This window comes from Ochlerotatus camptorhynchus, unplaced genomic scaffold (assembly GCF_037179485.1).
Source record: "Ochlerotatus camptorhynchus isolate MF236.1 unplaced genomic scaffold, CSIRO-AGI_Acam_v1.1 ptg000330l, whole genome shotgun sequence".
Classification (NCBI taxonomy): Eukaryota; Metazoa; Arthropoda; class Insecta; order Diptera; family Culicidae; genus Ochlerotatus; species Ochlerotatus camptorhynchus.
The window spans coordinates 10750882-10777884 of NW_027040818.1; the positions used below are offsets into that span (position 1 = coordinate 10750882).

Consider the following 27003-nt stretch of genomic DNA (forward strand, 5'->3'; position numbering starts at 1 on the left):
CACCGACTAAATCTATTGCCACTTAAAAATTAATTTCAGTCGGTGTATTAATCAGCAGATTTAATCGTTTTTCGTCTGGTGCTACACCGAGCAATCGGCCTATTTAATAGTTTTTCGTCGATTGATTTAGTCGGTCAACTTTGTCTGTTGTTTAATCGGCAGATGATTTCAAACCTTAACATGTTTTCAGTAATTTATAAGTCTTGAAGCAGCTTTTTATTTAAGAACAATGCATTACAAAATAGTTTTATGCATTTTGTACAAAATTCATCCATGCTGACAAGAAATTTTCATGAAATTACATTGAAATTAAATAATTTTGCAAACAATCAATGAAATTTTCAAGGGCTGTCACAGACTTATCACCGTCGGTTAGTGCTTATTCCTGCCACCAGGCGCGCATGAGTTTAAGTTGGATTTCTCAATTGGTGGAAGTGGAGTTAAGGACAAAACCTTGGTTTTCAACACATTTAAACTACCGTCGAACGGGATTTCTTCGGACCATTGTTTGGTGTAAGCTAGCTTCAACATGTTCGTAGGAAATAAATAAAATAAATAATAATAGGATGTGGTGTGCATCCAAAATGAAAGTGAAATGAGAAACATTAACGACCAAGAATAATTGTAGAAACTGTTCGCCATATAACCATCAAACCGCAGTCAGAGGGGCTACTTTGGACACGTGGTAAATTTTCGTTTGTTTTGGTCATTGAATAGACAAAATCAATCGGCATCATAAACTCCATCCAAACACAAACAACCTGTGGGACGCGCCCTTATGCTTATGGGTTTCAAATCCATTTCAGTTAATTATTATAATTTGACCGATTTTCATTTATGATATGACGATCATATAAAAGTTACCAAATTATCAGCATTGTAAATGTATCAGATCAGGCATAACATTTGATAACGGCACAAAAGCATTTGTAAATAAACTTTCTAAAACGCTGTACTGACTGGAGAGTTATAACATGTTATAACGGTTGTCAAATAATTGCAACACAGAAATCGCCATAAAGATAGCGCTATAACATGTTACAACTCTGTAGTCTGAACGTACTATAAGGCCCTTAACACGCGAACCAAAGTACGCCCACGCAAACCAAAAACATCATCGGATAGGGGCAACTATCAACTTTCCGAAAGTGGTATTGGTTTGCGTACTTTGGTTCGCGTGTTAAGGGCCTTAGAAAGTTTGTTTGCAAATGCTTTTGTGCCGTTATCAAATGTTATGCCTGTGATATTCATATACAATTTACCTGACACATTTTCAATCATATCATTTTCATTGGATTATCTTATAGCGCAAATTTATTAGACTTCCACATATTGGTTCAGTGTAGAATTGAAATTTAGATGTGACGCCCCCGTGAACGCTCACTGTCGAATTATGCGAAGTTTCATATGGTAAATGACCCACTGCGTGCTTAGCCCTGTGAGCGTTTCATTCAACATGAATGATGAACTTAAAAATGCCACTTGGGTTTCCGTGCCATAATTCTAGAATAACTTGTAGAAAGCATCAATAATCCGAATGGACTCATGGATTTACAACACCGCTTGTGTCAAGTGAATCTAGGTTCATTCACTCACATTATCAATATCAAAAGAATTATTGTTGATTTTAATACAAGTAACGGTCGATTTGTTTGCATTCAGATAACTTAAAATTTGCGTTTGACCTTTTCCATATGTTAGTCGCCAATGTGTACCATAAAATCAAGATTCCAATTGGAACTGTCAAATTTGCCATAATCTCGCTCGTCGCAAATGTCGAAAACACTCCGAAGCATCATCATCCCGTGTCGTTGTCTCTTGTCTTCTCGTACTGAACACATCTCGTGTGTGTCGTAGCTCGTAGCAGCAGCAGCAGCACAAAATAGCGAAGGTGTTTCTCTTGTTATTCGCGAATTATAAAGTTCCGTCTGGCCGCCGTCGTTGTGGTGAGTCTTCAATAATTTCATTGGAGCTACGGTCGGGTGTTGTCACTAGTGGCGTCGTCGATACCAAGAGGAAATTCTCCCTCACGCACATTCTGCATTGTTTGCTGAAAATCGTTTTTGTGGCGTTGTGGAAAACACCTCCATTAGAAGAATTTGGAGGGGGTAGTCATCGGTAGCAGATTTGCTAAATCTTTCCTGTTCCTCTAGATTTTGTTTTTGGAAGCTACACGCATTTCCCGTTTGAGTGTCAAGTCAAGAACGAAGAATACGCAAACAACAAAGTGTTATTTTGTGCTGAGAAGAACCCAGATAACAGTAGTGTCCCACTTTTCGTTTTGGTTTGTGTGTTTCTTGTGTGTGTGCTTCCGAGCAGATAATTTTCCTAATCTACCAGTGCAGTGTAAGGGTTTCCCCTGCTGAAGAAAAGCTTCAAAAATTGCCCGAAAGTGTCCCGAGCCCCCGTCGGATCTAGCGCTAGATTCCACCAGTAGCAACAGCAGCAGCAGCAGCAGCCGTAAAAGAAATCTCGAAATCACAGCTGCAATTATGGCGTCTCTGCTGGAGGAAGAGCAAAGCCTACGCGAGTGCGAGGCCTACATCCAGACGCACAGGATCCAACGGGTGCTGAAGGACTGCATCGTGCAACTGTGCGTTGCCCGGCCGGACAATCCCATCGCGTTCCTCAGGCAGTACTTCCAGAAGCTGGAAAGGGTAAGTCCTGTTTATGTTGGAGGGGGGAAATCATAATGGGATGCAGGCAGTGGCAGGGCTGCCAGTTTCTATGCCGAATTGTAGGTGCGCAAATGTTTTCGGCACACAGCAAATATTTTTCGGAATTATGAAATTATTAGGCGTTATGATATTTTGTACTTGTAAGTTACAAGAAATGTTTTTAAAGTATGTATTTGACACAAAAAACCTGTTCATTTCGCTTTCACAGAGTTTACAATTAACGAGTTTATGCTTGAAAAGGGCGTGTATGGGTTTTCACATACAATATTTATTTTTCAAAAAATCAATGCTCAACCGTTGATTTTAACGAAATTGTATCTGAGAAGAGAATCAATTTGGCTGCAAGGCACCGTCTTATTGTCAGTTTTCTTTCCAATCAAAGAGGTTATAACTTCATTAACATTAATTGGGAGATTGCCGTAAAAGCTCGACGCAGATGTCGCCACTGCATGATGATGATAATGTTGACAGACTGCATATAAAATTCGTGAAAATTGGCATTAAATCATAATTTTCATCAAGCCTGCGTGAAATCCTTCCAATATAACATTCGAATTGAAGAAGAAAATGTTTTCACGATCAGACTGATGTGCATCTTTGACTTTTCCAGATGAACTGTCATAAGATATATTCATTTCATTTCACAGCTCCATCAATGCTGCATCGTACATATGATGTAAACAGAAGTAAATTGCTCAATTACTCAAAATAAAGATGATTTGTCATCTTGTTATCACTTTATAAACCATTGAGCACCATTTTATAGTATGGTGCGTGTTGAGTAAAGCAAGTTCCGTTGCGTTTTCCGTCGGAAATTGTGAGTATCAATTGGAAGATTGCCGTAAAAGCTCAACGCAGATGTCGCCACTGCATGATGATGATAATGTTGACAGACTGCATATAAAATTCGTTAAAATTAGCGTTAAATCATAATTTTCATCAAGCCTGTGTAAAATTCTTTCATCTTTGACTTTTCCAGTTGAACTGTCATAAGATATATTCATTCCATTTCGCGGCTCCAACAATGCTGCATCGTAAATATTATGTAAACAGAAGTAAATTGCTCAATTACTCAAAATAAAGATGATTTGTCACCTTGCTATCACTTTGAAGACCATCTAGCACCATTTTATAGTATGGTGCGTGTTGAGTAAAGCAAGTTCCGTTGCGTTTTCCGTCGAAAATTGTGAATATCAATATGTTTGCTAAGAAAAGGCCAAAATGAACATTTATTGAATATTGGCGTCCTATACAACCAATTCTCCATTACCACCAGCATGATACAACCTTTCCTAAGTAAATTCACTTAATTTCCACTTTCATCCTAGTGGAAATCGCACATATTCACCATTTTCCGAAAATGCAGCTGCGCAGGAGGTGCAAACTTTTTATGCATAATTTTCCATGAAAACATCTCCGATCCATACCGAAATAATAACAGTTAGTTTGCAAACACGTTTTCTTACACGATTCAAGCAAAAGTTTCCACGGGAAATTATTAGTTTTTCTTTATGGACCGATTTGCCCCAAAAATCGTCTGCTTTACCTGGAACATTTCGAAACTATCCTCCTTCTAGTAGTTCTCACTTCGAAATATAGGAGGCGAAAGCTTGGAAAAGTTTCACTACAAGACGCCAAATACAAAACTGGAAAAACAAGACATTTGATATACTACTACGACGACATCTGCATGTGAATAACTACATCTCTTGAGCTTGTAGGGTAGTTTTATCTACACTTGACGTTTGCACAACTATAATTATGCCTCGAATTATACTACCAATCAGTCTTAGACTTAAACAACTTAAATCCAGAGTAAAATTTTTCTTAAACAACTTAAATCCAGGGTAAAAGATCTCAGCGAAACTTTTCTGCCGAGATTTGCACAAATCTCCCTTTTTCCGGGATATTAAAAGCACGTCCATAGAAGATTTTGTTTCCCAATTTGAGATCTCGCATAACTTACTGATACACGTTTCTGAAACTTCTGGCCCAAAATCTTGAACAGCTTTCTAAGCCCAGGATTTTAAAATTTTGATTCTCAATCGAAGTCTTAGAATTTTTGTTAATAATGGATCTTAAATTGCTGTGTAGATTTCAATGTTTGACTATACTGATGTAATTCTTTGAAAATTGCCTCAGGATATCTTTGCAAATTTCCCAAGGTTTTCCTAAGGATCATTCCAAAACGTCTTCAGAATAATTTATATTTTCAGGATTCCCTTTAATAATCTTATGATTCTGCCCGGTATTCCCTAAACATTTTCCATACAACAGTCTCAGAATTATGTGCTACACTGTAGCAACTAACTCCATAATTCTCTTAAAATTAACTCTATGTTTACCGTCGCATCCTTAATCATTATTGCGGTGAGAATTTGTTTTAATTTCTGTCCTTAATTTTCTTTACAATTCGCTTGGAATATTCTTCGAAAGTGTCCTGGCATGTAATTTAGTATTTCGAAAAGGATTCTCCAAAAATTTTCTTGAAATTCTTCTCAAATTTTCTCACTTGGGTTGATCTCCATCAGGCCATCGGGCCGCGCCGAATGGCGCATTCGATGGACGCGCTGTTCAGCAAGTGTATGACGCCGGAATTTGGAAGATTTCGGCACATGGAGGTCGGTTAACTGCTGCCAAAAGACCGGATGGTCCGGCTAGAAGAAGAAGATGATTCGAGGTCAACCGGAATTTTGAAGATAATTCAATGAAAATGTTGAGGATGAAACAATGCTACAAAGTATTCCAAAGGAAGTCTAAGGAATGTTTCAAGGAAATATCCACCTAGGTAAATTTTAAAGGTGAGTTTCACGGTTATTGCTGTAATAATTTTAAAAGAAATCAAAGAATAGTTCCTAGGGAATTCTGAGGAGCATTTCATGGAATTTACAGAACGGCTCTTTGAGAATATTGAGTGGAATTTAAAGGCAATTCCGAAGATAATTCCATGCGAATTTCAGGAGACACTTAGTGCATCCTTGGGAATTCTTAGGTAATACATTCAATAATATCAATGATTTCACCATGCACAAATCAATAACAGTTTTGTTCCGATGTGTTAGTTCATTAGCTACAACATAAATCCTGTTAGAGCGCATTGTATGAATATTTACGCTTATTGTTCTCAAAACAAAAGAAGGGCTCCTAGCGAATCCCATTTTTCTACGATTACCCGTAGGACGAAGAAAATCTAATGGCGTTTCAATGCGTTAGGACGGAATTGAAACTCGTAGGACGAATTTAGAATCAAGAAGCAGTATTAGATTTTAAACAATAGCTCAACAATTTGTGCCTCTTTATCAAATCTAACGGTACGTATAGAAAGGTGAATAGATTTGGAAGTCATTTTTGACAGAAATATTGAGTTTTTTGTTTAAAATCGATCAGAAAAGAGAGGTAAAGCGCGGGTTGTGCTTAGTAAGACGGAAATTAGATCAAAAAACCTATCAATATGATTCAAACATGAATTTTTTGTGAGATCACTGAAGAAAAATCAAGGTAAAACAATACAAATTCTTCGACCAAATACTTCGAATATCATGCTTAGAAACGTTCTCCTAATTCTGGAATTAGAAAAATCAAATCTTCAAGAGTATCAATCTTTAATCAGGATGCTTCATCTATTTTGACGTAGGATTACGTCTTTTGGCAACATATTGGGGGTGCAATTTCAAAATACAGGTATACCTCGATATAACGTAACTGTCACTTTTGACTTCCATCGTCAATATCTCACAAATAAGAATTCAATTATTCAAATTGGCATGACCAATAGATGAAGGATTGCCTCATATATCTGATGGTGTTATTACTTTGCTTGATTTAATGATTGTTAACTAGAAATCAACGATGTGACAGTTACGTTATATCGAGGTATCCCTGTACCAAAATCGACAGAGTTACGAAAAGTGGTCAGGTTTTGACCACTTATTATAACTCTGTCAATAGCGGATGCATTTTACTTCTAAATAAGCCAATCGATTCCAAGAATTTATACGAATCTGCTAAAATGAAAACTTTAACAACTTTCAATAGGTCACTATTGAAAATTACACAAATGTCCAACTGTTGCCTGCAAAAAGCGCTTTCCCTAACACAGATTTCAAAATCGAATTCCATCCGGTCTCGCCGAACGCAGTAGCGGTGAGGCTTTTTCCTCCTTCTTCGGTGAATGGACGCTTATGTGGGCTGCAGCTCGTTGCTTTCGGGCAGGATCAAGTAGTAGAATCTTCTTTTTGTAGAAGTTCTTTTCCAAGCCCATCAAATTGTATTTTCTACAAGTCCGGAATCAACAAATTTCCAATCCCAGATTTTAGATAAATTCTATGTTTAAAATCATGAAATCTTTGCAATATTTTAGAAACATTAATTTTTTTTCGGACTGTGAACTTACATTCTAACATATCGTAAATTATTCTACGTTTTCTTAATTTGTTTCAATTAAAGATCGTGAATTACTAAGTACCAGCATTGAACAAAAAATGTCCAATATCTCTAAAATGTATACCAGAATCTAACAACTTTTTTGAAGATCGAGATTTTTCCGAGAAAACTTTCATCGTTCCAAAATAATGATAATTATTTATACGATCCAGAACACTTGTCTAGGTTCCAGAGATATGAAAATTTGTCTATGTTTGAAGTTTTACAGAAGTTTCTATATTTGAGATCTTTAAAATTGCTTGTCTTAAAATTGATAAATTTGTCCAAGACGTTGAACATTTTTCAATGCGCCTCATTTTTTTTCAACTTCAAGATTTCCTAATAAATTCTATGTTCTATGTTCAATCTTTCATATCCCTAAATTCAACCAATTCGCGATCTGAATCTAAATTCAACTTATTCAACGGTTGGTTTCCAAAAAGTCGTGGCAAAAAAAATGAGTACTTTGTTGAGAAATGGAGGTTCCAAATGAACTTATTGATTATCCAATTAATACTGATTTTACGAAAATAAATTTAAAAGATCCTTCAACCATTTGTTTTATTTAAAAAAAAATGCTTGTAAAATGCTCATGGTGGTTTGGGAATTTATAATATTTCTCAAAGTGGATCACATTCAACGACAGATTAGATCCTTATCTTTGATATCTTTCCGATCAATTAATGTCACAATTGGTCACTTTTTTATTGTTTTAAAGTCACTATTTGGTCACTTTTTCGTTATTGTAGTCAGGCATGGAAAATCATTTGCATTCATTTCATACATTCATTTACATTAATTTGCCTCTAACTTTTGTCATCAACAGCATTCCGCAAAACGATGTATAGAGCTTTTGTAGGTTTTGTTATTAGCTGCAAGTTTTGCTCATAACTCAAATCTGTATCTCTTATGCATCACGAACTAGAGCGGGCAGAACTTGTTACTGTTTTTCAGTGAATGTAAAATACATTCACTGAAAAACAGTAGTGGATTCTGTTCACTCTCGTTCGTCATGCATAAGAGATAAGAATTTGACATGTTAACAAAAGTTGTAGCTAATAACAAAACCTACAAAAGCTCTTTACATCATTTTGCGTAATGCTGTTCAAGAAAAAAATTAGACGCAAATGAATGCATGAAATTAATGCAAATGATTTTACATGCCTGATTGTAGTCACTACCACTACCAGCCCTGCATATTGTAGAGGAATTGTGCTGACAAGAGTTTTTTTTTTAAAACCGGGAAAAAACCGGGAATTTAAAAATGGAATTTGAATGGACACCCTGCGACCGGAAAATCAGGGAATATCAGGGAATTTATGCTTCATCATTGAGTCGACATTCTGTATGTATTTATAATAAAACGCTCGGTGGCTTAGTGGCGACCGGTTTTGCTTACTGGGCTGAAGATCAGGGCTTTAATCACCAGCTCATTCGTTCAATAGAGTTGTTAGAGTCGCAATGCAAACAAACGATCATATCACATATCATAGTGAATCGTGCTCTACTATCTTTCCACTAACATTATTTCCTTTCTCATGATCGATGTGGAGATGTAGTGTTGTTCTCGATCTCTAGTAGCAACGTCTGTCATACTAGCAATCAGGGTGCCTTCCATTCATTTTGAATAAAATTTTTTTTTATTAAATTATGGAATAATAAGATATTATAGTAATATTTTGTTTTTGTAAGCAACAAGAAAAGACTGTGAAGTTTGTGTTTGGCACATAATACCTGCCAATTTTGCTACACGAGGGTCGCAATAAGCGATTTTGTCATTTATCTTACCCACTCTTCTCTCTTCACTCTTCGCGAAGAGGCGATTAGAAAATCGCTCATTGTGACTCTGCCAAAGCTAAATTTGCAGGTTTTATGCGTCAAACACAAACATTACAATCTTTTCTTGTTACTTACACATACAAAATATCATCATAATATCTTACTATTCTATAAAATTATAGAATAGTAAGATATTATGATGATATTTTGTATGTGTAAGTAACAAGAAAAGATTGTAATGTTTTTTTAGCCAAAATGAATGGAAGGCACCCTGCTAGCAATCCTTCCCTTCCCCGACGGCAGATTCAACAGAATTTGCACACTGAGAATGGATTGCCAATCCCAAACGCCGTTCAGTTGGTTCATTGTACAAATTTCGCTGCATCAGGTCAATCGCAACTACGAATTTTACGATAATCAATGCTCATACACATTTCAAAATTAATTAAAAAACATTTGTACGACAACATTACAGAATCAGTTCCTGCGATGAAATATTATAAATTCCGTATACTTTTTACGAAAATCAACAATAGATTCTTACATTCCCTAGTTGAATGTATGATCAAACCGTACTGAACAACTTGCTGGCAGCACTGCGTCCAATCATGACTATTATGTTCTTATAAGACCAATCTGATCTCCGGCCTTGACATTAGTGCCTAACAGAAATACCTCATTCATCGTCGCCACCATAACGCGGCGCGGGTGGACAATGGGGGAGAGTAGGGGGAGTCGCACGCTCACCTTGTTTATGCCACTTTATGATTTATATCCCTTTATTTCGCAGTTCATTCCTCCAGCGGTAAACATCCGTACCTGGAATCTGGAAGTTGGCCATGATGCTCATATTCATTACTCAGTCAATCAATCTGCGCGTGCACCTTCGGAAAAGATATCGGCAGAAAGCAGAAATCTGCGCCACGCTCGGCCGTCTGTTGTAACAATTTCCTGAGGCAGCTAATATGAACAACAAACACCAGCGCAAAACGAAGTCAAACAATATTTATATTTTCAATTAACTTTTGATCTCGGCGCACTGCACTGCTACGATGGTTGATATCAGCAGTCCAATTGACTGTCGGCGTGCTGTGACGCGATGTGATGTCTATGTCATTCGAAGAAAGGCTATATACTTAGAACAACTCATTGAGCTGTTCCGTTCCGTAGATGACTACTTGTTGCTGCTGCATGTCCGACTCTTTGTATTCTTGTTCATTGGCCATTGGTGGTGCATCTTTGCTATCTCTATTTCATAGTTGTTCCGCACCATGAAAGCAGAAACTGATAACAACGTCAGTACCTACAGTACACTTGCCACCGACGCATTGTCCGTCGCATACGCCGTCTTCGTCCGGTCTATGTGTGTTAGACTGGTCTTGCACTTGTACAGTGCTCAGAATCAGAGCATCCTCTGAACCAGCCTTAGAAACGTGACGATGGCGGTAGTTGGCTGCGAAGGTTGGATCATCATGTTCACTCATTACCCACCTACCGCGCTGCCCATCTCCGCACTGTTCCGTTTGTATACAGAAAAAAAAAATCAATCGCCAATCGAGCTCTGACTACGGTCGGTGTGATGACGTGATCTCCCTTGCCTGCGATTGATTGTGAGGATGTGGGTGAACAAAGTTGCGCTTCTGTTTCATTTAAAGGAAAACTGATTGGAATTCTTTCGATTGCTGACTGCTGACTGCTGCCGTAGATTTACGGTGCAAGCGGAGGCGTATTATTGCACCCTGATATAGGGCGTGTGGGGGGAAAATAAAAGTTGTTTTTCTCATATCGGATTCCAAAGTCCAGGGGGAAACTTGTGTGTGTATATGGGTATTTTCGTTGGAAGTAGTGCAGCTCCCCGACCCGGTGGGGGCACTTGAGATGGTCTATATTTAGTGCGACCGGGTTTGAAGTGATCGATAAGCAAGACAAGACTTTGTCGCTGATATGGATCTCAGGGATTACAGCAAGGCTTTTGTTTGCATCAGGCATCGCCTTTGAACAACATGTAGCTTCAGGAATTGAGTGGAGAACTGAATTTTCTGTCCTGAGTATTCAATATCCAAACAGCCCAACATACTTTTCTTCATCAAGAAATCCCTCAACTATTCATGCTCTTAACTGATTCATGTCAACTTTGTAGCCAATTGGTTACCCATGCTGACTTCGATTCTGATCACCTTCCAGTAACTTTTGAGATATCCCAAGAAATAATTATTAATCTCAACAGTTCTATTTTCAATTACCATAGAGCGGATTGGGGGAAGAAAAAGTTTTTGAGCTTCCGAAGAAATCCGAAATTTGCCGGAAAAGTTGGATTGGGTGCATCGAAGTGCTGTTCAACCTTGAGAAGAAGCAAGAAGATACGCGCAAACAGTGCCTTTTCGGGGTTCCGGTTAAATTTGCGGGAGTAAAACCACACATAATTGGCTCCCGTGGAGCCACGGAGTCCAGTCACGGAGAGAAAATAAAAGCAAGATAGCGCCTATGCCGATAGAAAAATATCAATGAATAAAAAAAAAGAAATCAAGAAGAAGAAAAGAAGAAAACAATCAAAATTCCTATAGGAAATTAGTTTTAAGCGAAGAATGAAATTAAATAAAAGGGATAAGTTCTAGAATAGTATTAATAATAATTATAAGCCAAGATACAAGCGACTCCAACCTGGATCAGACATCGCAACCGAAAACCGGAACCATTCAGCGATGAAGAAGACTGATCAAGCTCGGCAAAACGCTGAGCAAACGTCAAGCAACACAGAGGGGATTCCGTTAGCGAATAGCAACACCAACAGTGCCAAAGAAGAGACGGTGGTACTGGAACTGGCGGAATTGGACTCCAAGGAACCTTCACACCCGGCCCAAGTCGGAAGAATCCTTGATGAGGAGGGCTTTCAAGCATTCACTGACGTCAGAAAACTGGGAAAGTTTAGGTTCCGTTTGGAAACGAATGACCCCAGCGCGCTAAAAAGGCTGAAACTCGAAAAGCACAACCTACGAGTTTGGGAAGTGAAGGCGAAAGACCACGTCATTTGCTTCGTGAGGAGAGTGCCAGAAATGCTCGGTGTTGAAGAAATAATCAAAACCATGGAAGCTGACGCCGAAGGGATCAAGGTGGAGCGGATCAAAACCTGGAACAGACAGAAGGAAGTGATGGATACACCAAACCTCAAGGTCACTTTCAAGGGTTCAAAAGTTCCGGAGGCCGTTAAAATCTACGGATGCCACTTTCGGTGCGAGGTCTACGTTTTTCCGTTTAGACAGTGCGAAAAATGCTGGAGATTTGGCCATGGAACCAGATTTTGCACTTACAGAAAAGCAAAATGTAAGAGCTGCGGAGGGGAGAACTGCAAGAACGGCTGCATCGGGAACACGAGATGCGTAAATTGCCAGAGGGAGCACCGGGCAAACTCCAAGGACTGCCCCGAGAGAAAAAGGGGACAACATATCCTAGAGGATGTGCCAAACACATTCACACCTACAATCATCTCACCTAGACGCAGGCGAAGCATATCGCCCGAGTCGGTGCAAAGGACGGAAGTCTCACCAAGTCGAAACATACAGATGGAGAGACATCCAATCGCGCAATGCAGATGCGCCGAGAATACCCTGAAAGCCACTGACCTGGAGAGGTTCCTCCACAAACTCCGACAGGACCTTATAGCAGAGATCAGAGCCAGACATTGGCTGAAACCTCTGATGGTCATCCAGTGAAAAATCATCCAGGGAGTACAAGCAGCTGAAACAGACCTAGCCAAGGATCGTATCCTTATTGAAATAGGAAACGACATTAGGGATATGATCGAAGCAAATAGCCACCAGCCAACCGGCGAATCCAGAATCACCATCGCTTGCAATAGTGAATTGTAAGCAGATCAACACCCTGCAGCACAATGTGCAAAGCATGAGATCCGTCGAGAGTCGAGACGGAGAAATCAAGAGTATGAAGGAGTAGGAATTCTTGTCCATGAAGATCTTGAATACGAAGCCGTCGGTATGGAGGGATACCTTCCGGTGAAGAAGGTAGTAGGAATCAAGATTTGCATAACACCTGTCTCAGTGTACGTGCCTCCAGATCGAAAAATGGAGAAAGAAGTGGAGGATAAACTGAAGAAACTCTTCGACATGCTAGACAACATGACTGCAGAGATTCTAGTCGGAGGCGATTGGAACGCCCATCATAGGACCTGGGACCTACAAACTGCAGAATGCTTCAAGGAAGTCCCTCAACAGTTGGATCGAGGGCTCAACATACATCATGTTGAACGGCGGAAGCCCAACGTGCCTAACTACACATGACAGAAGCAGCTCTGCTGTGCCTACACCGGGACTAGCCAGCAGAGTCCGATGGGAGGTAGAAGATCACGAGTTTGGAAGCATCCATCTTTCAATCGTGATAGAAGTAGGAGGCACCATCCCTGTCGTGAAGGGAAAAGTTAAAAGAGTCAACCCGAAGAAGGTAGTGGAGATTTTGAACGCCATGCGACCGCAGTTCTTCTACGACCCGACGGAAATGTAAGAGATATTCGAAGAATGCATAGAAAAAGCAACATACGAGGTCAAAAACAAAAAAGCAAATAACCTCAAGAAATGATGGACAGAGGAAATCAACAGTCCATATCTTTACAAAAGAGTATGCTTAAGGGAATATAACCGGTATAACAATCTCAATAACTACAAGAGACTGCAAAAAGCCCGAGCAACAGGGAAGAGAATGATCCGGAGAGCCAAAAGGGGTTACTGAAAGGAAATGACGGAAGCTAGCGACGAAACAACCCCTTAGCAGGCAACTGTGGAACATAATTAGAGGTTTGGACAGTGCTTTAAACGTTCCGTCAAAGAAGAGGAACGAGATCAACATAAATGAAGGAAAAAAGTTCGCAAGCTACTACTTCGACAACAAATACGAGTTCGTCCCGAGAATCAGGACAACAACCAAACCACAACTCATGGGCTACGAGATGGTTTTGACAGACGAAGAGATCCTGACAAACCTAGCAAAGCAGAAGAACCACTCCGCCCCCGGGGAAGACGGAATTTCCTACGCCATACTCAAAGCTCCAAAGCCTGAAATGCAGCTCAAAGTAGCGGAGATGGTCAGCAGAGTATTCGTCCTCGAGGAAATCCCGGAGAGATGGAGAATCACCAACATTAAACCAATACGGAAACATAACGGAAACCCTGCAGAACCATCAAGTTGGAGGTAAATTGCTATAATGAACGTCAACCTCAAACTGTTAAACGCAGCAGTCAAGGATAGAATAGTAGAAATAATTGACCTAGAAGACCTCTTACCGCCTCTCTCATTCGGTTTTAGGAAACACTGCTCAGCAACAACGTGCGTTAACTACATGGTAAACAGGGTTAATGGGACTACGGCAAAAAGAAAATTTTTAAAGGCAATCTTCCTCGACCTTTCTCAAGCATTTGACTCGGTTAGCCTACAAACTCTGCTCAAAACACTAGCCAGTCAAGACATTCCAGACTATTTAAGTAATATCCTGGCTACATGAATATCTGCACAGAAGAATCTTGAAAGTCCAGACCAGCGAGGGGACAGTAGTGGAAGTGGTGGTAAGCGAGGGACTGCCCCAAGGATGCCCACTTTCTCCAATACTATTCAACCTGTACACCGCTGCGTTGCATGATATACAAGAGGAAGAAGGGGAATTACCGTATGCGTGATAATGTTTGCACCATTGAGCAATCTCAAAATTTTAAAAAATCTCAAAAATTTCGTTTTCGAGTTTTTTTTTATTTATTCAAAGGGGGGATGTTTCTCAGAGTCTTAAACTATGTTAATCATCATTCGAGTTTCCACTTGCTGCAATTACGGCCTCCACACGCTTCCGGAATGCACGGCAGGTTATAATAATGTAGTCTGGATCCATTTCTCTCCAGGTACGGGTCAATGTTTGTCTGAGGTTTGGCCTTCATGACGCGCCATATTGAGTAATCCAGCGGATTAAGATCGGGGCTGGATGGCGGCCACATATCCTTCGTCCAGAAAGGAAGATGTTCCTGCAACCACTTCTGAGTGCGGTTCGAGGTGTGGCACGGAGCTCCATCTTGTTGAAATACAACATTTGGCTTCGAACCATACTGTTCTTTGATCCACGGAAGAACATACTTACTTAAAATCCCGATGTAGACCTCCGTGTTGACCTTGTCGCCTTCTGGAATGAACACCGGATCCATTTTTTTGCCATCGGAAGCCACCAATCCAAACATCATAACGCTAGCAGGATGCTTGGTCAGATACACGTTCTTGTGCTCGTCTTCCACGTCTTTAACCGGAAGAGAACTAATATACCCGTCGGTTCTGGAATTTGATACGGGATTGACGGTAAACATGCTCTCGTCGGTGAACAGGATTGCCGGATTTTTTCGATTGACTTCGCCCCGCAATCTTCCATGCCGTAAAGTCACTGATCACGTGTTCCTTAGCCATTTTCCTTATTGAACGCACTGGATTCACCCGAATCTTTCTTTTGAAAGCAGTGATAACCCTCGGAACCCGAGCGGACCTCGGACGACCTGTGGCCTCCTTCGCGGATAGTTTTCCTTTCTTTTCTCGGTCTAAAACCCTTTTGACGGTCCACCAGGACACTCCCACGGCGGTTGAAATGTCTTTTTGCGACATTTGCACGTGGGACAAATCAAGAATACGCTGCCACTTCGTCATGGTGCAACTGTCAAACTAACTAAATCATTTTCTTTTATACACAGCCTACTACGGTATGAGCTATAGGTTACGTGCATGCAAAGAAAGCTAAGGCATTGTATGCACAGGTGAAACGGGAACCTTATTTGTACGATGGTGCAAACATTATCACGCATACGGTAGTCCAGTTTGCGGATGATTTCGCCCTACTCATCACAGTAGATGACCTGGAGTCAGTCGAAGAAACAGGGAGAAATATGTTAGAGAAAGTGAAAAACGGTCTGCAGAGCCTCAACCTGAAACAAGTGCGCGGCGATAGTCTTCTCCAGGAAAGACATATCGGGAGTTAGGTTGAAACTGGGGCACACCTAGGCTATGTACTGGACAGGATATTATCATTCAGACAGCACATCACGTAGGGGAATTCACGTATTCTCGTCAATCTAAGCAGCGTCCGAACTTCTATTAGCGATTTCTCGTCGTCACACACATACATGACAGGTTTGTTTGTTGACATTTATCTGCTGCTTGCTGTTCTACCAATTCCAATCGACAGAATTGATCAAAACGGGTTGAACATGTTCTTACAACGCTCCAAACTTCTCAGGTGAGAGTGACTATTGTCGGCAGTCTCTTTTTCTTCGGCACCCTTTCCATTTGAACTGCGTGTTAACCAGCTGTTCTATTATCGGCAACTCGAAATCAGCCGTATTTTGTAGTATGTATATGTCATTTAAAGAAAAATATGGTATAACAGGAATTCACAGTCGTAAAAATGTAATCGAATTGAAGCTGAAAAGGTAAGGAATCGGCTTAATACATTCAGCGAAGAGTTTTGATGGGAAAATAAGGTGAAATAAACGTTTCAATTTCGGTTGCCGAAAACAGTCAATGGGTGCCGAAGCCATAATTTACCCTACGTCAGGCAAAGAAAAAACTGAGCATCATCAAAATGCTCAGAAGAAGAAGTAGCAACGCAGATCCCGAAACATTAGTCATGGTAGGAAACGCAGCCATAAGGAGTAGAAGATCAAAAAGCAAAAAAGGAATACAGCCAAGCAGTCTGGAGTAAGTACTTCGCCGAGGTAAAGGACCGATACAAGAAGTTCAACCAATTCTACACCGATGGGTCGAAAACGGTAAAGAGCCTGAATTTATAAAGAGATGACTTGTCAAAATTGGAGCAATGGATTATCTGTCAAAGTCATAGGAAAAGTTATCCCAATCGAGCAGAAGACCTGTTAAACGGATAAGATGTCGCCTCTTTACCCAATTCAGTCTCTTTAGAAAACGGCAGCCGGAACTGGCACGGCAGTATTGGACAGCACAGACGGATCGATCCTCATCGACAAAATAAATGAAAACTTCGCCATCACCAACGCGGAACTGCTAGCGATCAGCAAAGCCATAGAGCTGATCATAGATGGGAACTACTCCAAAGCAATCATCTTTACGGACTCAAAGGGAGCATGTTAAACACTGTTGAACAGAAGCGAAAGCAAGGCAAACTTCATAGCCGGGAAAACCATTGGAATGCTAAAAGCTCACAGAAACAATTCCATCGTTATCCAATGGATCCCAAGTCACAAAGGTATTCCAGGGAACGAAACAGCTGACCAGGAAGCGGTCAGTGTCACCCTCAGCAGACAAACAGAGTTTACGGCTCTAGCTCTCTCGGACGTAACCTCTCTAGCTAAGAAGGAAATATGGATGGCCTGGAAGCAGAAATACCAAGAAATTTCGGAAGAAAAGGGAATGTTCCACAGCACATTCATGACAACACCAGGAAACAAGATATGGTGCCACAACTTGGCATTATCAAACGAAGAGAAAACAGTGCTTAATCGTGTCAGGTCGGGTCACTCACTGACCAAGGATCGCCGACACCAGTGTGACTATTGTGAGGAAAAGGAGAACATCAGACACATTATGAATGTATGCCCAAAGTACAATTTCCAGCAATGGAGTATTACAAACCACTAAATACTATACTTGAAGAAAACGCGGAAGCAGAACTAAAGCAAATAGCTCAATTCATCAAGCAAATCAAAATCAGAATATAAGACAAGACCACGTAAAACAAAGCAACTACTTAAACAAATCAGAATGAGCGGCGGCGAGATGGGCCGACATCGGCCTCAGCCTGTCAACAGACAACGTCAAAAAAAAAAGAGCGGATAGGGATCAATATCGAACATTTATGGAATATACCTTTGATCCAAACATTCCTTTGCAAACCAAAGATGATGTTAACTATGCTCTTGAATCTATGACTACTTCTATAGTTGAAGCAAGAGCTGCCTCAGTATCAAAATGCGAGGCTAAATTCGATTCAATTATAATAGACGACGATCTTCAGCTCTTGATCCGTCTTAAAAATGTCCGTAGGAGGCAACACGCGATCCTGCCATGAAAGTTATCTATCTGGCGGGATTTGCAAAAACAAATTAAAAAGCTATTAGTCTGCCCTGGGGAACAAAACTTTTGAATGTTATGTTTCGAAATTAGACTTATTTTCCAAACCCTTTTGCTTTCAAAAAAATTGAAAAAACCTTAATAGCCTATTCCAGCGCTTAAAGAAGGTGGTAAAGTTTTGATCACAAATTCGGAAAAAGCTCAGAAATGTGTTAAGCAATTCAAGAGTTCCCATAATTTCAGTTTGGATCTTACTAGTCCTATTGAGAGTCAAGATGCTCGGGATCGTATGAATATTTTCTCTCCGGAAAGTATTATTGATGATTCATAGGGGACTGATTTGAACGAAGTAAGATCTATAACTCAAAAGCTTCAAAATGTGCAGGGTCGAGGTGATGATGAATATTTCTATATCATCAAAAAACTTCCTTGATAAAATTAGTATTAATTATATTACCAAAGCCGACATTTCCCCCATATTTCATAATATTCAAATTCAGTTAATATTCATTAGATGGCGTAGATCAATTTAATAGCACACAATGCAAACCTGTTGCAATGCACATTTGTCAAGTATCCACACTACACCCTATTCGAATCGCCCACTACCGATGATGTGCTAGACAGACTTCACACAAACAACTTAAAACGCGCAGTTAAATTACAACCGGTAGCGCGAAAATCACCGGAATTAAATCCGCATACGAACCCCCCCCCAATCATCAGCTAAACAGACGTTTCAAAACGCAAAATGATAAGTAGCAGCCAGTCAGCCGAACCGATCCAAAAGCGAACCAACCGGACTACCCAGCACCCTCTCCTCATTTCACAATCATCGTCCCGTCGACATGACCCTGATTACTACGAAAACGCCGATGACTACGTAAATAAACGCTAAATTGAAACAAACAATCCCGAGGGGTTGCTTGCTTGCTTGCTTGCCTGCAGCTGGGTTTCAGACCAAACTGGAATTGATAATCCTATGTTTAACTGGGCCCCCGCCGGTTGATAGCGCACACCTTTCCACGGCGGCCCACTATAACAGTGGCGTTTTATTTGACATCGGTCGCCGATGTGATGCGCTCGGTGCTGGGGACCATAATCCAACGGCAATCGCAATCGATATCAAACTGATAATGCGCGTGATGTGGCTCTCCGGACCTGGGAATAAACCGTAGGCGGGGGAGGCCCGGATTTATCAGCTATTTTTACTCCGAGGTGGAAAATCGACTGATGGCAACAAATCTGCATTTTTTTTCTTCGTTCGCTTCATCTATTAGGCGAGGACGAGGCATGAACCGATGCCAAGAAGGTAAACATAATGGATTCAATCTAATTGAAAAAGAAACGACTTTCAATGGGTTGATTTTTTCCCGCCTTTTGCCTCCGCGGCTCTAATGCGAGTGGGAAAGGTGAATAAGGTGCACTGAACTGACTTGTGTATGAAGCGAAGCTATTTGATTCTGTTGTTCGCCACCTACGACCGATTCAGAAGATAATTGCGTGGAAGGAAGTCTTTCTGAGGATGATATTTTGGAGACAGCAATTATACCTGCTGCCAATACCAATTATCGGATTTATATTTAGTTTCCAAGAGAACACTAAGAGGCAACGGAAAATCACAAGGCACGTATCTGTTTCGATGGCCTTGAGAATTATGTGTGCCTATTTGATTAGACTAATAACAAGACCGGCGAACTACGTCGTACCGTAGGGAAGGTTCTGTTAGTCGAAAAAGCTTGCCTTAGTTGTAGCTTACATTCGAGGTTTACAGAATGCTTAATGGGAAAATAAGTGTCCATATTTAGACTAGCATTATTGTATTGATTTGATATTGATTAAAATCGAGCTTTTTTGGAAGTTTATAGTCGTTAGGATCAACATTTAGCACGGATTGACACTTGATCAACCACATCATTAGAATACGGAGATCCGAAGATGGTAGTAAATACAAAGTGCCACTCAAATGATTGGAAAACGACATTCCACCCGTGGTTGATTGAATCTTGTGTGGACGTTGTTTTTATTAATGATGAACTCATAGTTTATTTATGGTTTTCCTAAGCTGCAGTCCGTGATGTTTAACTTGATATACTGTCTATAATCGAATATCAGTCCCATGTAGATTTTTGGCAATTTTAATATAACATCGTTATCGAGTTTGTACTGTTGCATTAATGGCCCTTCGTTCATTTTCAACTTCTATTCAATTTTCATACTGCCGTACTCTAACGGAACGACCTACCTACCCTCTTCTAAGACCTTTCTCTAGCTAACACACTAAAGCTTCATGTTAGATAGCATTTCCAACCAACTCTAAGAAGTTAGTTCTTGGTTAGTACTCGAGTGTGGGAACAATGCGGTTGTTTATTAATTTCTGCTGATGTTGCTAATGCGTTGTGATCGTCTGAGTGGTCTGGTGACATCCTGCTCTCGGTGATCGTGGTGAGTCCAATGAAAGTAATCCAATCGGTTGACTTGGCTAATTGATGAAAGTGTTTATTGTTTGGGATATGGTTTGATGGTGGGGGAATGTGCCAATCAATATGATGAGGGTCGCGGTGTTGCTAGCTCATATCAGTCCCAAAAAATCAATAAATTTACTATGATTTTTTCAAATATTTAAAGGTTGAACACGAACAAATCCGGACACATTAAAAACGCTGCCATTAAGGCGTGTCTTGAGTAGTTTTTTAACATTTCTCTGAATCAGGCTAAGAGTGTATAGAATCACAGTAGGCTTTGGTTGTCAGGATAAGTTCGTTTGTTTACATCATGGCTTCACCGGAGCAAGCACGTCGCGATTCGATCCTGCACGCTCGAAACGAAAATCCCGGTTTATCCGCTCCTGGCTGTTTTCGATCTAATTCCTGGGCAGGAATTTTATGCCTCGGTTGACCGGAAGAGTGCCCCGGAAGAATCTAAAAGCAAAAAGAAGTCGAAATTCCCCGAAAAGTTCCTTGTCTGGCAAAACTTTCGTTACTTTTGGGTCGTCCATGAACCAGCAAATTTACCAGGAGGAGTGCCTACGGAAGAGACTACTGCCCTTTCTGGAACAGCATGAGATGGATTGCCTATTCTGGCCGGACTTGGCAAGCTGCCACTACTCAAATTCCACCAAACAGTGGTACGACGAAAATGGTGTCACAGTGATTCCCAAGAAGATGAATCCGGCCAATACTCCGGACATAAGGCCAATTGAATACTGGTCAATTGTGAAGCACATATTGTATAGAAAAAGGGTGGAACTGCAATTAACCTGAAGGATTTCCAGCGGAAATGGAAACAAGTGGGAATAGGGCTCGTGCAAAAGGTGATGGGCCGTGTACGAAGAAAAGTTGGAGCAATGGCCTATGGTAAGAAGGAAGACTGAAACAATGGTCTTACAATAAGCATAATACCTACTACGCATATTTTCGTGTCCGGATTTTTTCGTGTTCAATCTTTACAAGTCAAACGTAAACATAGACTTTAAACATCGATTGTTCACGAATTAAAACACGCTCACACAAACTTACTATACCACCCGATAGAGTAAACTTTCTCTCAGATGCTGGTATCGGTTTGCCTGCATGAGTCTTTAGCGAACTCCTCACGTATCGATATATTGACGTGAAGGGGAATTATTGACAAAAATATTGATGATGTGAATACAGAAATATGGTCAATATCGATGTATTGACGTCAATATAGAATGTATTGACAATACGATTATTGTCAATAAAAGCAATCGTGTAGGGTCCACTTTTTATTCACGAAAAATCGACGTTTAAAGTTATTGTTTATATTTAGCACATACGCTCAAAACTGTTTACCTGTTTGTAGCCAGCGTTCCCGAGCAAAGTCTGAGATCAAATTGAGATCTAAATTTGATGTTATGATTTCGCTGATAATGACTACTCAGGTTGCTGTCGTTTTGGTCGTTTTGGTCGTTTTTTTTTACGGTTAAAATATAAAAGTTGAGAGCCAAAAAATCTTCCTGTGGCATCACATTGAAAATTATTTCTGCTATCAGTGAGAGCAAACTGAAAACATAATTTGATATCAATTTTTCCTGTTGATAACAAAACAAGTATTCAATTTGATGTTATGCTAAGGCAATGAAAACAAACCCGCAACAACATATTTTTGAAAATGTACAGCAAAATGAAAACAAAATTAGATATCAAATTTGTCAATTGCGTAAACTGAAATCAAATTATGATTTCAGTTTGATGTTGATATCAAAACTTGATTTCAATTTGCTGTCATTTTGATACTGAACTTTGCTCGGGTTGCCAACCCTCCAGATTTATCTGGAATCTTTCAGACTTCTATGGACCATCCAGACATACATACAGGTCTAGACGTTTCATGATCCGTCCAGATTTTTCTAGACTTATTATACCATATAATAATTCAACTCTCTGATCAAAAATCTTTTGTAGTTATTAAATTTTCTACTCAAAATGATGTCACTGATATTGAGAGTTTTGAAAGCTGCGAGCAAGCTTTCGTTAATATGATGACAGATTGATGATTTGTTTTCCCACTAATTGGTTGCCTATCTCGCTCGCACTTCTTCGGTTCAGATGATGCAGTAGTGGGCGTAATTTCAACGCTTGAGCATTTTCATTCGCCATTCTCCGCTTTCTGACCCGTCCGTCATTCATCGCGTGTCGGTAATTAATTAGCAGTGTAAATAAAATATTAGCATTTGCCTTGCGTTATTCAATTTTAATTGTACTCCACACCAATAATGTCAAAAAGAAACACCGATCTTCGCAATTACTTCAAACCCAAAGGTAATTTAGTAAATTAGAAATGATGCAAGGTAATTTACGTGAAATCACCATTTATTTTTCCAGGAATGCCAAAGGATGTTGATAGCAGGGGCGGGATGTGCAGTCAAATCGGCCTACTGAAAATCCATCAATGAGATGTAAATGTGTAAGGCTCATTGAGTTTGTCATCTCTTTAGTTCTTCTGCTGTTTAAACGGTTGAAGGAGTGTGACGCCAAACTTCGTCATCCATTTAATCAGCCGGAGAACGAAAAAGACGATAAATTTACTGGGCTTAACCTGTTTACGCTCATTGATTTTCCATATGTGAATTTGGTTATAAATATCAACAAACTAGAGGGGGTCTAGTATAAGAGAGGAGCGGACGGGCGGGTTTTGAGCCAATCGAGCACCGCCTATCTTGATTGCACTGGCAGTGTTGCTAGAAACCACCTACACACTTAGATTTTTTGCCGAGATGGGCACCACCGAGCAGGTCGGCAATCTATTTTGCTGGATCTCAGTGAAAAAATTGCCGAGATTCAGTTAACAAACGGAGATTTTGCCGAGATCTCGGCTAACAAACAAAATTTTTGCTGAGATCTCAGTAAAAATAAATACCGAGCCTGCTCGGTGGTGCCAATCTCGGCAAAAAAATCTAAGTGTGTAGGCATAGGTTGCCAAGGCAGTTTGTTTTAAATCCGCTTCTCTCTTATACTAGACCCTCTCTACAACATACCATCGTTGCTTATGGCTTTGTTGTTGATCCTATCACCAGATGCAAATAGCCAGATGCAAATTGTTCTGATAAAGATAAAATTCTCCCACCCAACCGGGGTGACCCTGAAATCGAAGACAACAAATCAAGAAGACTGACAACTCTTCAATTTTTTAATACGAACGCTATGAGACAGGTACAATCGCGTCATCTGCCGCTCAGAGGTAAATGCTTCGAACGAATTTGATAGCAAAGATTACATCCTCAGAAGAAGGGTTTGTGTATTTGCTCATTTTTTTATCCGTTGCTTCCACCTTCACTCAAGCGCAGTGCCACTGTATCTGTCGCTTGGATTCTGGCAAAGTTGCCAGTCTTCTTGATTTGTGGTCTTCGCTGAAATCGTATTCAGAAGCATCAATTTTGAACCCTCAAGCGACCAAACATCTCATGATGACAAGCAAGATCAGCATGATCTTGAAATCGACTCGGTAAGCTCATTCCGTTGTAAGATGCACTGCGGGAATAACAAAGATGAACATATTTTTTGCAGGAATCAACAGAACCACCATCGGCTATAAAGTTTAAAAAAGCATCCCAAAAATTCTTCAAAGATTGGGAAGCCAAACTCAGTTGGCTTTCTCAATGAATGGAGGCATGAAAGATCTGCTGAAGTATGCTGCAACAAATAAACACAAGCATTACGAGAATGCTTTGCAGAGAACACAAACAATGGAACGATTCACTGACACAAGCTTGAACGATAAAGTACGGAATGCAGAACTTTAACTGTGTGTCTGGGGAGAGCGTCATACAACAAGAGTGCAACGTAAATACAAGAAATCGCTTCGTTTATGCGGTGGGTGTGCACTGATTTGGATATTGCCAAAGAAATCAAGGTTGGTCGAACGAAAGCAACTTCTATAATCACGCATGTTCTGGGAGAAGGTCAACACGAGGAGCTCGTCATACATTTGCGAAACCATAGTTTCAGTTTGATTACTGATGAATCGACCGACTTATCAAGCAAGAAATCACTCACCTTAGTTGTCAGAACTAACTACTGTTGTTTGAGAAGGACAACATTCTTTATCGGAGTAATTTGATCGGCCACGGTGCTGACGGTGCAAGCATTATTACTTCGCCAGGAACATCGCTTGGTGCTTTTTTGAAAAGGGATTGTCCGTCACTATTTATTATGAAGTGTATTTGTCATAGCATTTGTGATAAACATAGATCACGTGGAGAAGATCAAGATAGTGTCCATTTATAACTCATTGAACGATCTGTTAAGTAAGCTATATTTGACCTTTTTGTCTTATATCCTCTAACTGGTTAATAACATGAACAAGTTGTTTCAAGGCGAAACTCCGGAGTTAAAGGGTGATACGGTCAAAATTTGGTCAATATCAACTTGACGTATTTCTTTCAATTTTGCATTTAAAAAACCTGAACATCCCTCATTTTGAAGGTGTGTGTGTAGAATGTTGCTCCTATTTTGATTTTGGAATTCACTCTTCAGTTGTCAAAATGCCGTCCAAGCAAGAAGAGCAGCGTATCAAAATTTTGCTCGCGCATCGCGAAAATCCGAGCTACTCGCACGCAAAGTTACAAATGTAATTAAAGTGTTTGGGGAACGTTTGTCGACAGCCAGGAAGTCTGGATCGGAGGGAAATCGAAAACCGGAAGCCGCTGAGACGACAAAGAGAGTTGCCGGTAGTTTCAAGCGAAACCCTAACCTCTCTCTCCGAGATGCCGCAAATAAGCTGGGTGTATCGTCTACAACCGTGCATCGAGCCAAAAAACGAGCCGGACTATCGACTTACAAGAAGGTAGTGACTCCAAATCGCGATGATAAACAAAATACGACGGCCAAAGCGCGATCCCGGAGGCTGTACACGACGATGCTGACGAAGTTTGACTGCGTGGTAATGGACGACGAAACCTACGTCAAAGCCGACTACAAGCAGCTTCCGGGACAGGAGTTTTATACGGCAAAAGGAAGGGGAAAGGTAGCAGATGTTTTCAAGCACATGAAACTGTCAAAGTTCGCAAAGAAATATCTGGTTTGGCAAGCCATCTGTACCTGTGGCTTTTTTTTTTTTTTTGTATATTAATTTATTTGATAAGGCTCAACCGAATTAACTTAACAGAGCCGAGGATTCATGGTCACTATACAATACATCTTAAAGCTATAGTCAAAAGGTACAACACAATAAACACTTTATCTTCCGCTATCCAAAAAGCCTCCTCCATCAGAACTGGAGCCGCTTCCAGTAGTTTCATTGTATGGCAAATTGTTATACGCCAACGAGGGTCAGAGCGAGTCCATTGTAGCAATGGACGCAAAACGTGGTCAGCACTCACACACTCATCACGAAACGGTTGCTTTCCAAAGTCGACGACGCATCGACCGAAAGAACTGCTGATGAAGAACAATGAGGAGGACCACACAATGGTTGCTGCCGAGAAAACAGACGATCGCGTAGCACACATCGAGAGTGGCCTGCTTTTGTCGACAGCCGAGTGAACACTGTACCTGTGGCTTGAAAAGCAGCATTTTCATAGCTTCCGGGACTGTCAACCAAGAAATTTACGTGAAAGAGTGTTTGAATAAACGTCTGCTGCCTTTCCTGAAGAAACACGGTTGTTCCGTACTGTTTTGGCCGGATTTGGCATCTTGCCATTACGGTAAAAAGGCCATGGAGTGGTACGCCGCCAACAACGTGCAGGTGGTTCCCAAAGACAAGAACCCTCCCAACACGCCAGAGCTCCGCCCAATTGAGAAATACTGGGCTATTGTCAAGCGGAACCTAAAGAAGACCAAAAAAACTGCTAAGGGCGAGCAGCAGTTCAAGGCAAACTGGCTTTCTGCGGCGAAGAAGGTGGACAAGGTGGCTGTACAAAATCTGATGGCAGGGGTCAAGCGTAAGGCCCGGCAATTCGGATTTGGAAAAGCGGAAGCCTAACTGAATATTTTTCCTGAATTTTATACTAATTGAACTTGAAAAAGAAATTTAATTTGATTTTTTAAATAAACGATTTCACCGATTTACACGCGTTTTTCCTTGACTAAATTTTGACCGTATCACCCTTTAAATATTCTGCATTCCAGTATGTCACGGCTTTTTCAAACAGTACTGGATATTTTTTTTCAAACTAAATTATATGAAAACACTTACAGACTTGAACGAAGTAGTATTTGATCAGCAAAACTATGAATATTTGGATAATGTGTATGTTGGAACTTCTGCCGAATTTCTTATAGAAAAGTATGTGAGAGTTGGTCAAATTAACAATGATCAAATCGATGAATTCAAGAGGAATGTAATTAGATTTTACATTTCGCTGTCGCACCAAATTCTTAAACGTATCAATTTCAATGGTAGCATTAAGGCCAATATACTAGACCCATCTAATATTATCGAAAGAAAACATCAAATAATTCTGCCGCTTACGGAAAACTTTCCCACCATTGTTCCTCGGGAAATTATACAGCCGATTGATCAGCGGAATTCAGAGAGCTGCGTAATGTTGACTTTTCAAACTATTCTTTGGATGAACAGAGTAATA

General features: G+C 40.3%; 1 protein-coding gene across 2 annotated transcripts in view; it reads left to right on the forward strand.

Annotated features, from left to right (window-relative positions):
- Window positions 1–1815: 1815 nt before the first annotated feature.
- The window catches only part of Pka-R1 (protein kinase, cAMP-dependent, regulatory subunit type 1), a 173369-nt gene continuing 148181 nt past the window's right edge, over window positions 1816–27003 (forward strand). The window contains exons 1-2 of one of the 2 annotated variants that reach the window (XM_065230541.1): window positions 1816–1946; window positions 2154–2657. In XM_065230541.1, coding sequence (XP_065086613.1) covers window positions 2493–2657 — 165 coding nt within the window. In that variant the 5' untranslated portion in view covers window positions 1816–1946; window positions 2154–2492. Of the gene's footprint in view, window positions 2658–27003 lie in introns of both variants that reach the window. The other variant, XM_065230540.1, reaches the window with a different exon arrangement.